Below are 20532 nucleotides of genomic sequence, written 5' to 3'. Positions count from 1 at the left end.
ACATTTGTTTCTCCATGGTGCCTGTGCCACCATGCCCGACGGCTGCTGGGAAGACATGGACAGTGGCCATTGGCCTCTACCCACTGTGGCCATAACAAATCAGCCTGGCTGCCTGGCTGCCCCAGCTCCCCATGGGGACTGATAGTCCTGCTTTCCCTCCACTCAAAAACTTCCCCTTGATGGTTCCAGAATCCTAGATCTTGGGCCCTAAGGTCAGAAAGACAACTGCTCTGTGCCTCAAGATACCTTAGCTCATCCTGAGCTACCCATGCTCCCCAGAGATGCAGTTCACAGACAGGTGGCGGCCATAGCTTGCACTCAGAAACTTGATGTGAGTTTGATGAGCAGCAGTGAGTTTGGGACTAGTGTGTCAAACACAAGGAGGCTACATGAAACCTGGGGGCCTCTCACAAGGTCGAACAAGTAGATCAAAGCAAACATGTCATGGTCTCCAATCCAGGACAGTGGCTAGAGGGAAGAACCTCCCCCAACCAGGCAGCAAACGGCACACACTCCTCCACAAAGCTCAGTTTTAAGACTGGTCTCGTTTTTTATTTCGTGAGTGAGCTCCTGACCTGTAGAAGCCCCCGCTGCTTCTCACGCACTGTCCAGCCCATGTCAGCAATAAGCCACACTGGCTCTCCCTGAACCGCAGCTGTTTGTATCAGCAAGCCTGGGAGGGTCAAGGATGCCAGAGGGCAGAGCAGCAGCAGCAGCAGCACCTCCTCCTGGAACATTTCTTCAGTTTGAGCTCCACAAAGCCCACTCCCTGAAGTCTGCTCAGGCATTTGTATTGGCTTCATATCTGTGCCAATCCTCTTCTGCCTGGACCGCAGTCCTTCCTAAAGCTGTAACATGCTGGATTGCATCCGCTGAGGATGCCCAGCTTGTCTGCACCTTCCGCTGTGGGTAGGACCCTTGCATGTCTTCCAAGGAGTAGGACTGCTATGCTGTCTGGTGATGGTATGTTTAACTTACTGAGGAGTAGGACTGCTATGCTGTCTGGTGATGGTATGTTTAACTTACTGAGGAGTAGGATTGCTGTGCTGTCTGGTGATGGTATGTTTAACTTACTGAGGAGTAGGACTGCTATGCTGTCTGGTGATGGTATGTTTAACTTACTGAGGAGTAGGATTGCTATGCTGTCTGGTGATGGTTTAACTTACTGAGGAGTAGGACTGCTATGCTGTCTGGTGATGGTATGTTTAACTTACTGAGGAGTAGGACTGCTATGCTGTCTGGTGATGGTATGTTTAACTTACTGAGGAGTAGGACTGCTATGCTGTCTGGTGATGGTATGTGTAACTTGCTGAGGAGTAGGATTGCTATGCTGTCTGGTGATGGTTTAACTTACTGAGGAGTAGGACTGCTATGCTGTCTGGTGATGGTATGTTTAACTTACTGAGGAGTAGGACTGCTATGCTGTCTGGTGATGGTATGTTTAACTTACTGAGGAGTAGGACTGCTATGCTGTCTGGTGATGGTATGTGTAACTTGCTGAGGAGTAGGACTGCTATGCTGTCTGGTGATGGTTTAACTTACTGAGGAGTAGGATTGCTATGCTGTCTGGTGATGGTTTAACTTACTGAGGAGTAGGATTGCTATGCTGTCTGGTGATGGTATGTTTAACTTACTGAGGAGTAGGACTGCTATGCTGTCTGGTGATGGTATGTTTAACTTGCTGAGGAGTAGGATTGCTATGCTGTCTGGTGATGGTATGTTTAACTTACTGAGGAGTAGGATTGCTATGCTGTCTGGTGATGGTATGTTTAACTTACTGAGGAGTAGGACTGCTATGCTGTCTGGTGATGGTATGTTTAACTTACTGAGGAGTAGGACTGCTATGCTGTCTGGTGATGGTTTAACTTACTGAGGAGTAGGATTGCTATGCTGTCTGGTGATGGTATGTTTAACTTACTGAGGAGTAGGATTGCTATGCTGTCTGGTGATGGTATGTTTAACTTGCTGAGGAGTAGGATTGCTATGCTGTCTGGTGATGGTATGTTTAACTTACTGAGGAGTAGGATTGCTATGCTGTCTGGTGATGGTTTAACTTACTGAGGAGTAGGACTGCTATGCTGTCTGGTGATGGTATGTTTAACTTACTGAGGAGTAGGACTGCTATGCTGTCTGGTGATGGTTTAACTTACTGAGGAGTAGGACTGCTATGCTGTCTGGTGATGGTTTAACTTACTGAGGAGTAGGACTGCTATGCTGTCTGGTGATGGTATGTTTAACTTGCTGAGGAGCCCCAGCTCTCCCCCACATCCTCACCAGCTATTGCTGCTTTCCATTTGTTCCAGGCTCCTGCCTGTGCTGACACCAGTAGCTGCTGACGTTGAGCACCATTCCATGCACCTGTTGGGCATTCCATGTCTTCTTTGAGAAGTGTTCATTTAAGTCCTTTGCTTATTTTTTTTAAGCCTATTGTTTTTCTCTTGTTGAGTTATTGGGAGGTTTTTGTATTGTGGCTACTAGATTGTTGTCATATATGTAATTTACAAATACTTTGTCTTTATTAGTTGCCTTTTTTGATAATGCTTATGGCATTATCAAGGTATATATTTTTAATGAAATCCAATTTGGGGTTTTTTGTTTTGTTTTTTTTTTCATTGTAGTTAGCAACTTGGTGTCAAATCCGAGGCCATGAAGACGTCCCTCTGTGTGCCTATATACATTTTATGCTTTTACCTATGGTATTTTGGGTCTTTGATGTATTTGGAGTTAGTTTTTTCATATGCTCTGGCCTGAAGTCTGTCCATTGTTTGCCTATATCCTTTGTTCACAGAGTAGTGTTGATTTTTAATTCTGTCTGACCTGCCAGTGTGTCAGTCAGATCACACCATTGGAACTAAAACTGTGTTTTGAAAGATGTTAACAGACATGCAAAAATAGCTTGGGAAATAGAGTCTGGGAAGACAAACCACTTGGCATTGCTGGAGCACAGAGTGTGTGTGCAGTGGTGCAGGTGTGTGCAGCACACGCATACAAGCAGTTACACGGAGGGTGGACATGGCAGTTGAGTCTGTGACGTACGAGGGGAGAATCTGCAAGTAGAGTGATGACAGTGGAAGCAAGATGAGACGCCACCTCTATAGACAGGAGAGTCGAGATGAGACGCCGCCTCTATAGACAGGAGAGTCGAGATGAGACTCCACCTCTATAGACAGGAGGTCGAGATGAGACGCCACCTCTATAGACAGGAGAGTCGAGATGAGACGCCACCTCTATAGAAAGGAGAGTCGAGATGAGACGCCACCTCTATAGACAGGAGATTCAAGGGAAGGGAAACACCTAAGAGTACCAAGGGTGTGTGACATGACTGTGGGAGTAGGGGGGAAGAGGAAGCTTGAGTCCCGAGCCAGTCCCCAAGGTCAGGTGTCTGAGAAGTGGGATGCAGAGACAGGCATCTCACATACAGGGAGGAGGCGCTGGCACAGCACCAGTCCTGCCCGGCAGCATTTGAGAGTCAGAGTAGCCTGGCAGGCCTGAAGTGAGGGTTGTGTGATGGTTCAGAAAGGGGAGTCTGGTAGCGGAATACACGAGGGGGAGGGGGTGTTATACTCCACTCTAATCTAGAAGCAGTGGTATTAAACCAGAGAGATTTTTAAAATTTTGTTATGAATTATTTTCATATACACAGAAATGAGGGGGAAAGTTTGATGGCTTCCAGAGGCCTGTCTCCTGGCTGTGACATCACCAGAGTGCTACCAGCCTGTTCCTCAACCAACCCCCTTCCTCTTCTCAGATTGTTCTGAGGCGAATCGGAGCCAAATGTGTGTTCTGCAATAGGACTCTTTTTTTTTTTTTTTTTTTTGGACTCTGTGGCTTTGGAGGCTGTCCTGGAACTAGCTCTTGTAGACCAGGCTGGCCTCGAACTCACAGGGATCCACCTGCCTGTGCCTCCCAAGTGCTGGGATTAAAGGCGTGCGCCACCAACACCCGGCTTAATAGGACTCTTTTGTACTAACATGCTTGAGCATATTAATGGGGTTCAGCCCCCTACTGACAGTATTTGTATACAGTGACAGTGTGTGGTGATCATACCCATCTTCCCTTCTCCACTTCTGCTAATCCCTCCTCTGTATCCAGGCCACCTTCATTTTTAACTTCCACATATGACACTCGCACAGCCTGGTTTGCAGACTGCAACCCCGGTGCTTGCTAACTCATCCTCTTTCCATTTTTGTCTCTGATGGGCTGGTGGTTAGACTTGGAAATTTGACCGGTTCCAGGCAGGCCCTTTGGGGGAAGCAAGAAGTACTTCTTAAACTGTGTGTCACATGATAATGGGTTGTCTCTGGCACTTCAGTGACAGCAGTTTGTATGCTCCATCATAAAGCTGCAGGGGGGAGAGCTTTGGAAGGTGCTAGAAAGTGCTCAGTGGAGAGTCCAGGGAAGGAGGATCGAGGCAGTGTCGTTATCAGCCAGAAGTGGGTATCTGTGGCCAAGTGTGGCTGGCAGAAGCCTGGGTACACTGGTGCTGCAGGACCTGAGCTCACCCACACTCTGACCCCTCACTCATGGCCGCACCGGGAGAGGCCACAGCTGTGTTCATCTCAGGGCCTGAGCTCACCCACACTCTGACCCCTCACCCATGGCCGCACCGGGAGAGGCCACAGCTGTGTTCATCTCAGGGCCCATGTAGGGACTGTTAGAGAACGGCGGGAGAAGAATGGGGGCTTCACAGCCAGTTGTTTGAGCAGCGCTGCTCCAAGACTGACCGTGAGCAAGGTGGTTGACCTCCAAGGAGGAATACTTGTCTAGAGACATTCCATTCTCCAGGCTCCTGGCTTTTGCCTTTTCTGTGGTGAACCCCTTTGGCTTCACCCTTCTCCTTAGACCTTGATTCTTGCTTCATCTGCCTTTACAAGGGACTCTTGGCAGACCTTACACTATTTACCCAGATGTACACACAGTCTGATTGGCATCCATGCCTCAGTCCATCCTCTCCCCTTTTCTGCAGACCCAGGTCTAGGCCCAGCCCAGCTACTCTCAGCCGTGGTTCCCTCCATGTGGGCCCTGTCCTACCCAGCACCAAGCACAGTCAACCTGTCCACACTGGAAGCAGCTGCTCCTGCCTCCTTACTCTCTAGCCAGATATGGCCATGACATTGCTGGTGTTCATGGTCCCCTGCTTCATGTTAGCTCTAGTCAGCTTCTCCCTTCTGTTCAAGGAGACCAGCCTCACCCAGCACAACTGCTGTGCTGCTGCCATTAGCCATTGCATCTGTCCGTCTGTCTTAAAAGACACCTGCTGTGAGGTCACAGTCCCTTCCACTGCTGTTCCTCAGTCCCCTTGTATCCTCCTCTTGTTTTTTTGGCCAGGTGATCATTCCTAGGTGATCATTCCCATGTCTTGGGCAACCCACTTAGACATTATTGACTTCCAGTATCATATGACCAGTTGCAGTGGGCTTCCCAGTGTCTAGTGGGTGTCCAACAGAATTGTCCTGAGCCTCGGGACACAATGAGAAAGGTAAGTGAGATTCATGGGCAGGGTAGGATGGATAGCCAGTGGCCAAGATTACAAGCAAAGATAGAAAAAGAATCTAGCTGCCGAGTCCTATTCTTAAGAAAATGGAATGTGTTCTGGAAGAAACAGAGAGTGGTAGCTTTGGCCTGCTCATCTGAATGATCTGGCGTCACCGCATAGGACCTCAGACAGTGCAGCCACATGGAACTTACTGCTTTGCTTTACAGGCTGCTTGCCGCTCGGTTCCCCTGTCTACCTCTGGGTCTCTTCTCCACTCCCCACCCACGCACCTGCCTTATCCTAGTGATTTTGCCCGGTGTCTGACACTTTTTTTCCATACTTAGCTGCTACTTCCTGCCAAAGCTAGTCTCTGACTCTCTTGTTCGTGCTTCAAGACAAATCTTCCCCAGGGTCAGAGCCCACAGAGCTAGAGCATCCTTTAGAAAAGGAGACCTGCTGGGTGTTGGTGGCGCACGCCTTTAATCCCAGCACTCAGGAGGCAGAGGCAGGCGGATCTCTGTGAGTTCAAGGCCAGCCTGGTCTACAAGAGCAAGTTCCAGGACAGCCACAGAGAAACCCTGTCTCGAAAAAAAACCAAAAAAAAAAGAAAAAAGAAAAGAAAAGGAGACCTGCCCGTCACTGCTACACCACACCGCTTCACCCCATTTGTAGTTCTCTGTCACATAAGGCCAGTTTCTCACCTGGGCTATTGGTCTGCCCACTGCTCTCGATGGCACCTGTGCCTTTCCAGTCTTGTATGTACCTGTCCCTCCCTGTATGAATGACATGAAGCCATGCCAAGGCCATGACAGGGCGGGGAATGGAAGTGAGCTCATTTCTTTAGAAAATCCCTTCCTGGCTGACAACTCCTAAGATCCTCAGAAAACGACGAAGTGACTGGACAGGCGCTGTCCTCCTGGGAGAAAGATGTGCCCCCTTACAGTTGACAGACTGTAAAATTACAGTGTTCTGGGTCAAGAGTACTCAGGGCATAACGAGCCATGACATGGAAAGGCTGTACAGGTGCCATGTGGAAGCAAACAGCATGACAGAGGCGAGGGCCTGGAGTAGCTGCAGGAGGGGACACAGGTGTTGGGGCAAGGCCTGGAAGGAGACATGTAACCACCATGAAACTAGAAGAAACTCTTACAGTGGACAAACATGGAGCAGTGGCTAGATTTTTTCCCTGGAAGTTCTCTGCCTTCTCATGGGTAAAGACTCTGGATGGAGAGGTCCAGAGGGAGGCAAAGTCTGCAGGGTCCAAGGGAGGGAAGCTGATGGCTTGGTGTCTGTAGAGGTTAGGACAACCTCATTTCTTCAGACATTGGAAACCTCACTTCACCTCACCTTGTTTCCCCACGAGGGCGGCCGTTGCCGCTGGATTTGATTTGGTTCTGTTCTGTGGGTTAACCCGATCACCCCAGTCTTACACTTGGTTATGTAAGATGCACAGCTTGTTTCCCTATAGTATGAAGCAGCCTTGCAGCTGTTTCTGTTCGTCCTTTTACCTGTGGTTGGTCCTGGCTTGGGCATTGGAGACAAGAAGAGAGGTGGGTGTTAGAACAGTCTGGAGTGCATGCATGGGAGCTTAAATTGTGTGAGTGTGTGTGTATGTGTGTGAGTGTGTGTGTGTGTGTGAGTGTGTGTGTGTCTGTGAGTATGTGTGTGAGTGTGTGTGTGTGTGTGTGTGTGTGTGAGTGAGTGAGTATAGGTGCTCTTGGAGGTGCATGGTAACCCCTGCAGCTTGAATTCCAGGCTATGTGAGCTGTCTGATGTGGGTGCTGGAAACTGAACCCATGTCCTACATAAGAGCAGCAAGTTCTTTGTAACTGTAAAACCATCTCTCCAGCTTTTGAAAGAGCATCCCAGGAAAGCCAAGCTGATAAGTTTTAACTTGGGGAGGGCTCCATGGAAGAGGCACTTTCTTTTTAATTTTGTTAGTGTGTTCATTTATGTCTGTGCGTCTGTTGTACGCATGTACAGGGGATGTTACAGAGGACAACTTGTGGGAGTTGATTCTTTCCCTCCTCCATTTGGGTCTCAGGCATTAAGCCTGGGTCGTCAAGCTTGTGGCAGGCGCCTTTACCCACAGATCTACCTCAGCAGCCCGTTGGTGGGCTTTTCATGCTTTTTGTGTAGATGGTAAGAATGAGAGATCCTTTATTGGTTGTTCCTCACAATAATAAATGACAGGCATAGCTACTTACAAAGGAAAATGTTTATTGAGCTCACAGCTTTGATGGTGGCTCAGTTCTGGTGAGGACACAACGGCCAAGTGGCGATGACTGGAGCCTGTGTGACTTGCCACATTTCAGTCCAGGAGCAGAAGGAGCCCCCAGTGACATAGGACTTCTTTTAGGCCCCACCTTTTAAAAGTCTGTGTCAGTTCCATACCAGCACCCTGGGGATCAAGACCAGATCATAACAGACATCAAGGTCAGAGTCCAAGAAAGTACCTTCTGAGCGCAGAGCCACGGCCTGTGGGAAAGGCACCTGGCTCTCACTCTCAGGTCAGAACAGCTGCTGCTGCCCTGGACAGTCTCATCCTAGAACAGCCTACCAGGTGTTCTTAGGTAGCTTATTAAAAACAAAGCAGGCTCATCAAACACGCATTCAAGAACCACAACAGATAAATTAGGGCTTGTGTTGGTGTGGTTGGTCTCCATGGCCCTGTGTGGTAATGGGAAGGGGCTAAGGAATCTTGTGTCTTCAGGTTGAAGCTTGTTGGCCTTTCAGTGTTTATATGTAGGTGGGGAGGGAACATATGCACATGTGTGCATGGATATTCTTATACACAGGTCAGGGGTTGACTTTGGGTGTCTTCCATAATCACTTTCTGCTTTATATTTTGAGACAGGGTCCCTCACTGAAACGACAGCTCATTATTTCAGATAGGCTAGCTGGCCGGTGAGCCCTAGGGATCCAGATCTACCTGTCTCCACCCCTGTTCCCTCACCAACACTGGAGTTACAGACACCGCACACAGCTTTTACACAGGTTCTGAGGAATCTGACCTGACATTCTCTTGCTCAGGCAGCAGACACTTTACCCAGTGAGCTATCCGCCTCACTAATGGCCTTTTGAAAGTGTGTCTGTGTTGCACCCATGAGCCCCAAATGAACACACAGACACTATATTAATTATAAACTTGTCTGGTGGCTAGGGATTCTTATTGGCTAGCTCTGCTTAATTATTAACCCATTTCTACCAATCTGTGTATTGCCACGACGCTGTGACTTACCCAGTAATGCCCTGATATGTTGTTGCTCCAACTCTGTGTAGCGGGCCCACTCTGCCACCCTTTCCCAGAATTCTCCTTGTCTCCTAGACCTGCCTGTCTTCTCATTGGCCAAACAGTGTTTTAGTCATTAACCGATAAGAGAAACATATATACAGCACAACTGTGTAGACAAGCTCCACTGTTTGGGGCAGACAGAGTGTATCAGGCATTCTGTGTACATCATGCCTTCACTGTTGTAGATGGTGACTGTCCTATCTAGACAATGGTTGCAGGAAAGCAGTGTGTCATATCAGCTGGTTGTGCACAGAGATCCCTCTAACTGAGGGCCCGTAACCCACATGAGCTCCACGGGATCCTGATGGTGAGACATCCACTGAACCTTGTGGGTGACAAGGGACTCTAGTAACTCTGCTGTGTTTCCTCAGAGTGCTCTCCATTCTGCAGGAATATTTCACTGGACATGTTGGAGTTGCCCACAAGGATGTTGGCTATCCCTGATGATTGTCATACCTTCAGAGATGTGCCTGTTAGTTGGGAGCCCAGCGTGCAAAGAAAAGCCGCAATGACTAGCTCTAGGCTCAGGGAAGACACCTGTATGCAGCAGACAGAATTGTGAGCTTGTGAGAACCTTTGGTCTCAGGAGGTGTTCAGCTCTGTTCTCTCCCTGTTGCTTCTGTTCTGTGGTTGTAGGAGCACATGCTCTCACATCTTACAGTTCTGGAGATTGGACACAGGACCCAAGGGTAGGTACGGCAGGGTGACGTGTCTCTGCTCACAGCCTCTCCTCTGTCTTTAAGCCACAGGGAGCTTCATATCTCTCCGATTCTTGGACGTCAGCTTCCATGATCTCATTTCCTTCCCTTGTTCCACCATCTTATCTCCCTCATGAGGTCTTTCCGCGGACATCGTCCATCTTGACAGTCACGGGTCCTTGCCCTCTCTGGTGACCTTGAACTTAGTCACATCTGCCAAGCTCATTTGCCAAGCAAGGTGACATAGTCACACGTCCCAGGTTATAGGATGTGAGCATTTTGTGACAGGCTTTCCTAGCCTACCACCCTGTGGTAATATTTTAGAAGTCAACCAGACAGGTGGCTTACACTTCTGATCTCAGCACTCAAGAGGCTGAGGCAGGAGGATCACCATTAGTTGGAGGCCAGCTTTGTTATACAGTACATTCTATACCAGCCTGAGCTATCAAGTAAGACTGTTCCCAAACAAACAACAACCAAAGAAGGCAGAGGTCTGCAGGGGACATAGTAGTTCGGTGCCTGTGGCTCTTGCAGGCCAGGATCGCTGAGAATGGAATGAAGCCTCAGCCTCCCGCAGCCCCAGTTACTGGGGTGAGAAGAACACTGCCCCACGCACGGGTCTGTTTCCCGTGTTTCAGTTGTTCTGTGGCGTGTCATTTATAATAATCTGTTTTACATATTGATTTCTTTTTATTTTGAAAACAGATAGCCACTAGGAAAAACAGCCTGGTGGCCGTCCAGTCTTCGACATCTGCTAAAATAAAAGTCCCAGTCCCGCAGTCCGTCGTCGTCCCTGTTAAGAAAGACAAACGGCAGAATTCTTCACGGTTTAATGCCAGCAATAACAGAGAACTGCAAAAACTCCCATCTTTAAAAGGTAATTCTCTTTTTTTTTTCAAAGTATGAACTTTGTTATTGGGGGAAGGAATGCTATTTCAGAACCTTGCTGGCTCCTTATGGATCAGGTTTTTGTTTTTTGTTTGTTTGTTGTTTTTTTTTTTTCCTGGTTCAGTTTTTCCTTGGATTGAATGCCACTTAACTCTACTGAGCATATATATACTTAATATATATGTAATATTTATATATTTAATTAAAAAATCTATCTTATTTATTTATTTTTGGTTTTTCGAGACAGGGTTTCTCTGTATTATTTTGGAAGCTGTCCTGGAACTAGCTCTTGTAGACCAGGCTGGTCTTAAACTCACAGAGATCCGCCTGCCTCTGCTTCCGAGTGCTGGGATTAAAGGCATGCGCCACCACCGCCTGGCTCTGAGCTAATATTTTAATTCTAGAGCTTTTGGGATAAAAGTCTAATAGCTACATGTATTACAAGAGCACTACACTAAGACAATAAAGAGAACTTCAAACCTTAGATATAAGTAAGCCGGTCATTTTTCTTCCACGTAATTCTTCAACTTGTTTTGGAACTTCAGCCTTCAGAAGGTGTTACTACAGGCAGTCACAAAAACCCAGGCAGAGAACCAGCTCAGTGCTTTGCACACTCTCCTGGACACCTGGGTCCCTTACTTGAGACCAGCCAGGGAGTAAGGCTCTTCACAGCCACGTGGAACAGCCACCTCTTTCCACCAGAGGAGCATCGAACTCTTAAGTTTTCCCCCAGGAGGGCTCAGTGTTGACGTGCTTAAGACCTCATCAAGGAAAATGGGTCAAGGAGCTATAGTAAGATGTGCGCCTCAGATGCTCTTTACATATTCTGAGATCTAAGACCACTATGCGAAGTGACTATCAGACGTCTGTCATACCTGAGATCTGTAATGATGCATCTTGTTATAGCTAACCCTGACCGAGTATGTGGAGAGCAGGAAGTTGACCTTTAGAGCTGTATCCCCAGTGCTGTCTGCAGAGCTCCATGCAGATGTGCCTGGGGCGGGAGGGTGCCCCATGCAGGTAGGTGGGCCACCTCTGGATGCAGGGCCTGTTCTAAGGGGCATGGCACCAAGCAGAGGTGAATGAACCCCTGCACTTTGGGACTCAACATCTCTGTGGTGAGACAGTGAGGGAATGTGTGTGACTCCTCCTTACGTTGCCTTCAGTAGGCCAGTCAATCAGGGACGTAGCATCTGGGTTGAGAAAGGCTCAGGATAACTGTGTCTCGCCTTACCTTACATGACCCGCTATGGTAAGGGCATGTCAGGTTGTGACTTGTCCCCTTTGCACACAGGGCACAGGCTGGAGTGTAACCTCTACTCTGGAAGCACTTACCTGTTTCAAGGAGTCCCCTTGGCCACTGCTCTGCCTCTGCCAGCTGCTCTCCGCCCTGTCTGTGCCTCTCCAGTTCTTTTTCTGTGGCGTCCTCTTACCAGACCCCACGCGTACTGATAGAAGCCGTCTTTCCCAAAGGCAGCCCTCGGGTTTCCATGGAGCTCTGTCCTGCCATCATCTTATGACAAGAATTGATATGCCTGAATTTCAGAAATAATCAAATGTGGGTGACCCATGTGCCCATGAAGTAGGTTCAGTGGGACCAAGCACCTTGTGATAATCTGTGTCTTCCTCTCAAAGTAGGTCTGTAAAATGTCTCTCTATTACAGCTGTGTGGGGCTTCTGAGTGGATCTTTTCCTCTCTTCCATATCTGTGGTAATTTTGACCCTTTTACTAGCACAAATACTGAGTTCTTTTTTTGTTGTTTTTGTTTTTGTTTTTGTTTTTTTTTCGAGACAGGGTTTCTCTATATTGTTTTGGAGGCTGTCCTGGAACTAGCTCTGTAGACCAGGCTAGTCTGGAACTCACAGAGATCCGACTGCCTCCGCCTCCCAAGTGCTGGGATTAAAGGTGTGTGCCACCAACGTTATTTTTGGTTTTATAATAGTATAAAGCCACGTACTTTTCTGAGAATAACTTTAGCTCTACTCTTAGGTTCTTCTTTTAACTTCAAATTAGATTCCCCCTTTTTAGAGCTTTATTGACACACAATTTACATACCCTGAGATCATCTATTGTAAGTGGAAGTTTTAATTCTTTAATAGATGTGTACAGGTACACAGCCATTCCACACTCAGGTTGTAAAATGGTTCCATCATCTTCCAATTACTTTGCACCCAGTTACTATCTGCTTCTACTCCCACCTCATCTACAGGAAACTGCTGCTCTGCTTCCTGTCTCTGTATTTGAAATCATATATGGTCTTTTTTGTCAGCCCCCATCTTATTTTGTATGTATGGGTGTCGTCTGTGCACCACCTATGTGTAGTACCTGAGGAGGCTAGGAGAGGGCCTTAGACTCCTTGGCCTAAACTTAACAGGTGTTTGTGAGTAACTGTGTGGGTGCTGGAGTCTGACTCAGGTCCTCTGGAGGAGCAGCTAGTGCTCTTAACCACTAAGCCATCTCTCCAGCCCCATGTGGATTTTTTTAAGTGATTGATCCTTTTATTTGCCAGTTTCTAAAGTGGTGAGTCAGCCTTAGCCCCTCTCAAGGATTAGGAGTATTTTGCTTTGTTTTGTGATAATTTTATGCACCTATACAACATGTAACAACCCATTCGAGGCAATTAGCATTCCATCTCCTTAAGCATGCATCTTTTCCTCTTTGTAGGTATTTTGAAGTCTATAATAAATTGTGAACTAGTCATCCCATGAAGCCACAGAACCCTGGAACTTAGCGCTTATCTAATTTTATTTGTACCTGTTAGCCGTCCCTCCTTTACTGTGTCCATTCTCTAGTGACTACTTGTTTCCCTCCGGTTCTATGAGATTAGCTGTTTGGACATCATGTTCTTGCTCTCAGTAGAACTAGAACATGTGTTTCTATCCCTTTATTTTACTTAACAAAATGTCCTTCAGTTCCCTTGTGTTGTGACAAATGAATCTAACATTTTTATGGGTCACTAATGAAGGCTCCCGTTGGTGTGTGTGCTATGTTCATGGGTCACTAATGAAGGCTCCAGTTGGTGTGTGTGCTATGTTCATGGGTCACTAATGAAGGCTCCAGTTGGTGTGTGTGCTATGTTCATGGGTCACTAATGAAGGCTCCAGTTGGTGTGTGTGCTATGTTCATGGGTCACTAATGAAGGCTCCAGTTGGTGTGTGTGCTATGTTGTCTGCGTCCATTCTTTTTCAGTGGATACCACAGTTAACACCTGTAGTCAAACTTGGGATCACCAGCTCCCAAATAGTGACACAGAGACTTTTTATTAATTATGAAAGCTTAACCTTAGCTTAGGCTTGCTCACAACTAGCTCTTATAACTTAAATTAACCCATTTATATTAATCTTCATTCTGCCACAGCTCATTACCTCTCCTCCATACTGTACGTCCACCTTTCTCCGTTTCTCTTCTCACTGGTGAATCCCCACCTCTCTAGTTCCCGAGTTCCTCTCTCCACCCGGAAGTCCTGCCTATCCTCTCCTGCCTGGCTATTGGCCATTCAGCTCTTCATTAAACCAGTCAGAAGGTGCCTTGGCAGAGACACATCTTCCCAGTGTACAAAAATACTATCCCACAGCAGATACCCTGTCTTGGCTGTTGAAACAGTATTGCAGTAAACATGGGCTTGTGCATGGCTCCTTCAGGCATACCAGGGAATGGACTTTGCTGGGACATGTGGTGGTTTAGTTTGTTGAGGGAACTCCCGACGTCTGTGCTGATTTACATTCCCAACCATCTCTTACATTTCTGTCAGCATTTGCTGGGCTTTATCTTTGAGCAACAGGCCAGGGAGGAATTGTACTTCCATGAGTTTGATTCATACTCCCTAGATTGGGACCATTTGTTCATTTGAAAGCCAGGTAGCTAGGGAGGGATGTTAGCAGTTAAGTCCATGTGTCTGGGTTCTGCTCCGTTGGTCAGGTGATTGTTTGTGCACCTCTTCTGTCTACAAGTTGTCTGTGTACTTCCTCAAGCTTCTTATTTGCTGTGATTCCATTTGTCTGCATTTTCTTTGATTGCCTGTACTCTTGGGGAGTCATTGAAGAGAATCACGCCCGCACGACGTCGTCTTGTAATAGTTTCCTGGTTTGAGAACCTAGATTTAGATCTTCGATCCATTTCAAGTTAGTTTTAAGTATTGTAGGAAGCAGGAGTCTCCTTCCATGCTTCTACATGTGCTGTCCATTTTAGCTAGAGGCCATCCTTCCTCTGTGGCATCTTTTTCAGGTAAGCGTGTCTGTGAACTGATTTGCAGGTTTCAGTTCAGGCCTGTGGGTCCTGTGGATCAGGTCGTGCTGCAGCTCTCTAGCATCTGTTTGAAGTCGAGTTTGTTGATTCTTCGGGTTTTGCTCACAGTTGCTGGCGTGGCTCTGAGAGCACTCGTCAGCCGTGCAGTGCCCGGCTCTAGAAGACAAAGGCCCTCACATTGGTCCCCAGCACTGCAAGGATGTTTCGTGGTGCCATGCGGATTTTATGCTTGTTTCTCTGTTTCTGTGAACGGTGTCATTTAGCATTTTGATAGGAATTATATTGACTAGTCAGGGTACCTTAGGTAGTATACATATCTGTAAAATGTTCAGTGTGTCATGTGCACATGAGGTCGTTTTGTTCCGTCTTGGGTGTCCCCTCCCCTCCAACTTGTTTTGTCAGCGCTTTTTAACTTTCACTACAGAGTTCTGTCACTTCCTTGCTCTAGTTTATTCCTAAGTCTTTTATTGTTTATATCTGTTATGAATGGAGTTTTCTTTATTTTTCTGAAACTTTGTTGTCAGTACATGGAAATGGTCCTAGATTCTTTTTTTTTGTTTTGTTTTGTTTTTGTTTTTGTTTTTTTGAGACAGGGCTTCTCTGTGGCTTTGGAGGCTGTCCTGGAACTAGCTCTTGTAGACCAGGCTGGTCTCGAACTCACAAAGATCCGCCTGCCTCTGCCTCCCGAGTGCTGGGATTAAAGGTGTGCGCCCCCAACGCTCGGCCGTCCTAGATTCTTGTTTGATTGCTTGCTTTTGTTTTTGAGGTTATCTCAGTGTCTTCCCCAAGTTTGAACTTGTGAGCCCAAGTGATGTCTCCCAAGCAGCTGGGTCTCCAGTCAGGTGCCATCATGCCCAGCTTACACTGGCTTTCCTCTTACTCCTTACTGCCCCATGATTGAGCATCGCAGGGAAGTGCTCTTCCACTGAGCTGTATGCCCAACCTTCTTTTCACTTTATTATTTTGCAACATAGACTCACTAATTTGGCCAGGTTATCCTTAAACTTACCCTGCCGTCCAAACAGGCTGTGAATCCTTAACGTCCTGCCTTAGCCTCTTGCATAGCTGGGATTATGGTTTGTAGTGCCAGGCCTGACTTTTTTATGTTAATTTTTGTGTTTGGAAAATGCTAAATTTTTATTATCAATTTTTTCTAATATCATTTTTGGTAGGAATTTATTAGTGGAACCTTTAAAATTTCCTGTATAGGACAGCTCACATCAGTTTCAGGGGATCTGTCCTAGTCACTGATCTACTGCTGTTAGAAATACCACGACTACAGCAACTCTTATAAAGGAAAGCATTTAACTGGGACTGGCTCACAGGTCAGAGGGTCAGTCCATTGTTAGCATGGCGGGAAACAAGCACACAAGCAGATGGTGCTGGAGAAGGAGCCGAGACTTTACATCCAGATCCACAGGCAGGAAGAGACCAGTGGGATTCTGGGCTTGGCTTGTGCTTTTGAAACCTCAAAGCCCACCCCCAGTGACACCCTTCCTCCAACAAGGCCACACCTCCTGATCCTTTCAAATAACACCACTCCCTACGAGCCTGTGGGGGCCATTTTCATCTAAACCACCATGGAATCCAGTGCCCTCTTCTGTCTTCCACAGGCACCACATATGCATCTGGTGCACAGACAGATGAGCAGGCAAAACACCACACACTTAAAAATAATCTTGACTAAAGAGCTGGTTTTCAGCAGGGCAGTGGTGGCGCACGCCTTTACCCCAGCACTCAGGAGGCAGAGGCAGAGGCAGGCGGATCTCTGAGCAAGGGCAGAACTGCCAGGGCTACACAGAGAAACCCTGTCTTGAAAACCAAAATAGACAGACAGACAGACAGACAGACAGACAGACAGACAGACAGACAGGTAAAAACCCGTCAAGGTGGTGACATCTGCCACATCTTCCAGTTTGGTTGCCCTTCACCTCTTGCTAGTGTATATTAGCTCTGTCCAGGACTTCTGTTGCCGTACTGAATGAGAGTGTCAAAGTGCACGTCCTTGTCTTGCTCCCGACCAAGAGGGGATGCTCTCCGCTTTTTCCTGTCCAGTGCACACAGCCTCTGTTGTGACCTGTGTCTCTTGTAGGATTCTCATTCTCTAATGCATTTTCTCTCGTACTCCTCTTCTTTCTCCTTTCCGTCTGTCTCTCTTTTCTTCCAGTGAGGCAGGGTCTCACTGTGTAGCCCAGGCTGGCCTGAAATGTGCTATGTAGTGCAGACTGGTTCCAAATCCACGGTCCTTCTGCTCTTGACTCTTTTTGGTTTTGTTTTTTTCCTGACGTTTTTGTTTTCCTGAGATAGCATCTGTTTATCCCTGGTTGTCCTGGAACTCACTAAGTTAATTAAAATTCTGTAGAGCAGACTGACCTCAAACTCACAGAGGCCCACCTCACCTGCCTCTGCCTCCTGAGTGCTGCAATTACATACAAGTACCATCCCACAGAGTCACACATCCTTTCTGTATCTGAAGTCAGGAAGACCATACATCCTTTTATCCTGAGTGCTAGGATTATAGATAGGTACCACCACACAGAGTCATGCGTTCCTTCTGTATCTGATGTCAGGATGGCATCGGGATGATCACATATCCTTTTATTCACCACTTGGTTAATATGGTATGTTTTCTGGTTTGTATGTGTCAGATCATTCTTGCCTCTATTGTTCTGTCTTACAGATTTTGACATGTGTGTTTCCATTTTATTTTTTAAATGTATTTATTTTATGTGTATTACTGTTTATGTGCATGTATCTAGGTGTATCATATGTGTTCATTGTCTGGGGAGGCCAGAAGAGGGTGTTAGATCCCCTGGAACAGGTGTTACAGTGGTTGTGAGCTACCATATGGGTGCCAGGGACCAACCTGTGTCTTCTGCAAGACCAACAAATGTTCTTAACCACTGGGCCATGTCTCCAGCACCCATTTTAAGTTTTTTAAAGAAAGCTTTATCCTGGTGGTGGTGGCACACGCCTTTAATCCCAGCACTCAGGAGGCAGAGATAGGTGGATCTCTCTGAGTTCAAGGCCAGCCCGTGCTAAAGAGCAAGTTCCAGACAGTCAAGTTTACACAGAGAAATTCTGCCTTGAAAAACAAAACAAAAACAAAAAATGCCTGAGTGTAAATTCACTAGTAGAGCAGGTATCAAAGTATCAGTACTAAAAGGAAAAAGATCAAAATATAAACAGTAAGAGCTACAGAGAAAATAGTTACATAACCAGCTGATTAACAGCATGACAAAACTGTGTTCCTACCTAATAATAACCGTGAATGAAAATGGATTAAGTTCTACTTTATCAAGAGTAGTTAAAAAAAATGGCAAGTACAAGAAACTCACTTGAACTTGAAAGCAAATAGACAAGAGTTCAAGAGTCAAAAAACGAGCCCGAAAGAGTTCTGTACCAAAAGAGCCCAAATCATCAGGAGCTGCTATACTTACATCAGATAAAATAGAAATGAGGTAAGACAAATTCTAGAAAGAGATTTAAAACACTACATAACAGCGGGAGGTAACTTCAGTAGCAATGCATAACAACTAGACATGTATGTGTGTTCTACAACAGAATACACAAAGGACATATGATGTAGAATTCCTGAAATGAGGTGTTATAATGGTAATGAATTCCCTCTTTTTTTTTTTATTTCTCTTGGATACTTCACTTCTTCATTCTGAAGAATAGCATTGTTGGGCATGGTGGTGCATGCCTTTAATCTCAACACCGGTGAAAGTGTGGACATCCCAGTGCACTGTGTGTGGGGATATAAAGTGGTATGTCCTTTCTAGAAAGCACTCTGGCCATTTCTTCTAAAGCTAAACAGAAACTTAGCATGCAAACTGTAATCCACTCTATCTACACAAAAGAAATGAAAATATGTATTCATTCAGACTTACATGAGTCATCACAGAAACACTATTCATGACAGCTAAAAGCAACTCAGATGTCTATTAATTACAGAATGGGAAAAGTATTATCCATATTAAAAATATAAAAAATATTACTCGGCATTAAAAAGGAGCAAACCACTCAACCCAGATGGGCCTCACAAACATTACACCAAGAGAAGAGCCAAATGTAACAAACCACGTGTTGTGCATACAAGAATCCGAGACCCAGCAAGGCTGTCCTTTGAGACAGAGTCCTGCTACATAGCCCTGGCTGGCTTGGAGCTTGCTGTGTAGACCAGGCTAACCTCAGATTCACAGAGATCTGTCTACCTCAGCCTCCCAAGTGCTGGGATTAAAGGCATGGACCACTCAGCCCCCCACGCCCAGCCATTGTAGATATATTTAACTTGATCTTTTGGAAATGTAAATTATTTTGTGTTTGCATAGGAGTTCTTTATTTTATCATAAAACACAGTCATCACTATTATAAAAATTAAACATACAATGCTCCCATAATTGTCATTGTTCTTATTAGCAGGCACAGAATCATTCTGTTTCTTTGTGGTAACTTTGAGTATTTGTCCGCTGTTGTCTCATTGATACTCTCCAGGTCTGTCTCTATTTGCAGTCATAATTTCATACATTTTTTCATTTCTAGAATTTGTAGTTGATTTTTAAATTTTTTTTGTTTGTTTTGTTTTTCGAGACAGGGTTTCTCTGTGGCTTTTGGAGGCTGTCCTGGAACTCGCTTGGTAGTCCAGGCTGGTCTCGAACTCACAGAGATCCGCCTGCCTCTGCCTCCCGAGTGCTGGGATTAAAGGCGTGCGCCACCAACACCCGGCTGATTTTTAAAATTTTTAATTTGCCTTGTGTGCTAGGGAGATGACTTGGTAGGTAAGAGTGTATGATATACAAGTATGAGGACCCATGGAGAATGCTTGGTGTAGTTGTGCCTTCTTGCAAGACCAGCCTCCAGGGTCAAGGTTGGGAGCAGTCAAGGATGAGACAATCACTGGGGCAGCTAGCCACCTACCTAGGTGAAAACCAGAAAGCTCTAGGTTCAGAGAGATTCCCTGTGTTGAGGGAATAAAGCAAAGCAATATAGGAGCACACACATGCAAACTCTGCACACATATACATACATTCATACTCTGTGAACGAACACATGTACACAACATGCATATATTGCACACACAGGTACACATACACACACACAAGAAATGTCTTATAATTTAAAAATATTTTCCTATCCTCTTGCATGTACTGTCAAACTTGTCATTTCTTTAAATAGAGCAAACACTGGTGTTTTACAGACTGTGTCAGCAAAGACCAAAACTGTCAGTTGTGGCATCTTTCTCAGAGAGTCTTATTTCTGTGTGCCTCGTTATTTTTTATGATGTGCTAATCACTATACTCAAATATTTTAAGTAGATGGAAGCCTAGAATGAAAGCCCTTTAGCAGGGATTGGTTTGTTTTTCTCTTTAACCAGAAACTTTTTGCCAAGTACTTGCAGCTTGGGAGTTCCTTAAACCATGACACTTGACTACTAAATAGTCAGCCAAGCCAGCTGCTCCACCCACTACCCACTCACCCTGAGTGGAGCCTCTGTTGGCTGGAGTACATCACAAGTGACACTGGGTAGCTCAGGTGATGGCATCCTTATTGTGATGGCTGAGTGAGGACAGGCTTCACCCCCAAGCTAGGGTGCCAGCAGCAGATTGCTCTCTGTTGTGTAGTCATATCCCGTTGTGCACTAGGAATAATTTGTGAGGTATATTTGGCATCCTGTGCATGAATCCAGCATCAGCCTTACAGGAATGTTTCAGGTCTGGCTAATCCCCTCAGAGTCAGTAGTGGAGCCAGCTAACAGACATTCTCTTTCTCTCTTCCTTCCTTGCTTCCTTGCTTCCTTCCTTCCCTTCTTCTTGTTCTCCTCCTTCTCCTTCTTTTTGTTTTTTTTTTTTTGAGACAGGGTTTCTCTGTATTGCTTTGGAGCCTGTCCTGGGACTTGCTCTGTAGACCAGACTGGCCTCGAACTCAC

General features: G+C 46.1%; 1 protein-coding gene across 4 annotated transcripts in view; it reads left to right on the top strand.

Annotated features, from left to right (window-relative positions):
* Ppp2r5c (protein phosphatase 2 regulatory subunit B'gamma) overlaps positions 1-20532 on the top strand; it is a 127732-nt gene that overhangs the window by 10016 nt on the left and 97184 nt on the right. For all 4 annotated transcript variants that reach the window (XM_040742476.1, XM_040742478.1, XM_040742477.1 and 1 more), the window contains exon 3: positions 10175-10346. In XM_040742476.1, coding sequence (XP_040598410.1) covers positions 10175-10346 — 172 coding nt within the window. The remainder of the gene's footprint in view (positions 1-10174; positions 10347-20532) is intronic.

Source organism: Mesocricetus auratus, unplaced genomic scaffold (genome assembly GCF_017639785.1).
Source record: "Mesocricetus auratus isolate SY011 unplaced genomic scaffold, BCM_Maur_2.0 Super-Scaffold_15014, whole genome shotgun sequence".
Classification (NCBI taxonomy): Eukaryota; Metazoa; Chordata; class Mammalia; order Rodentia; family Cricetidae; genus Mesocricetus; species Mesocricetus auratus.
The sequence above is the reverse complement of the archived record's forward strand: the minus strand, read 5'-3'. Positions and strand labels throughout refer to the sequence as shown.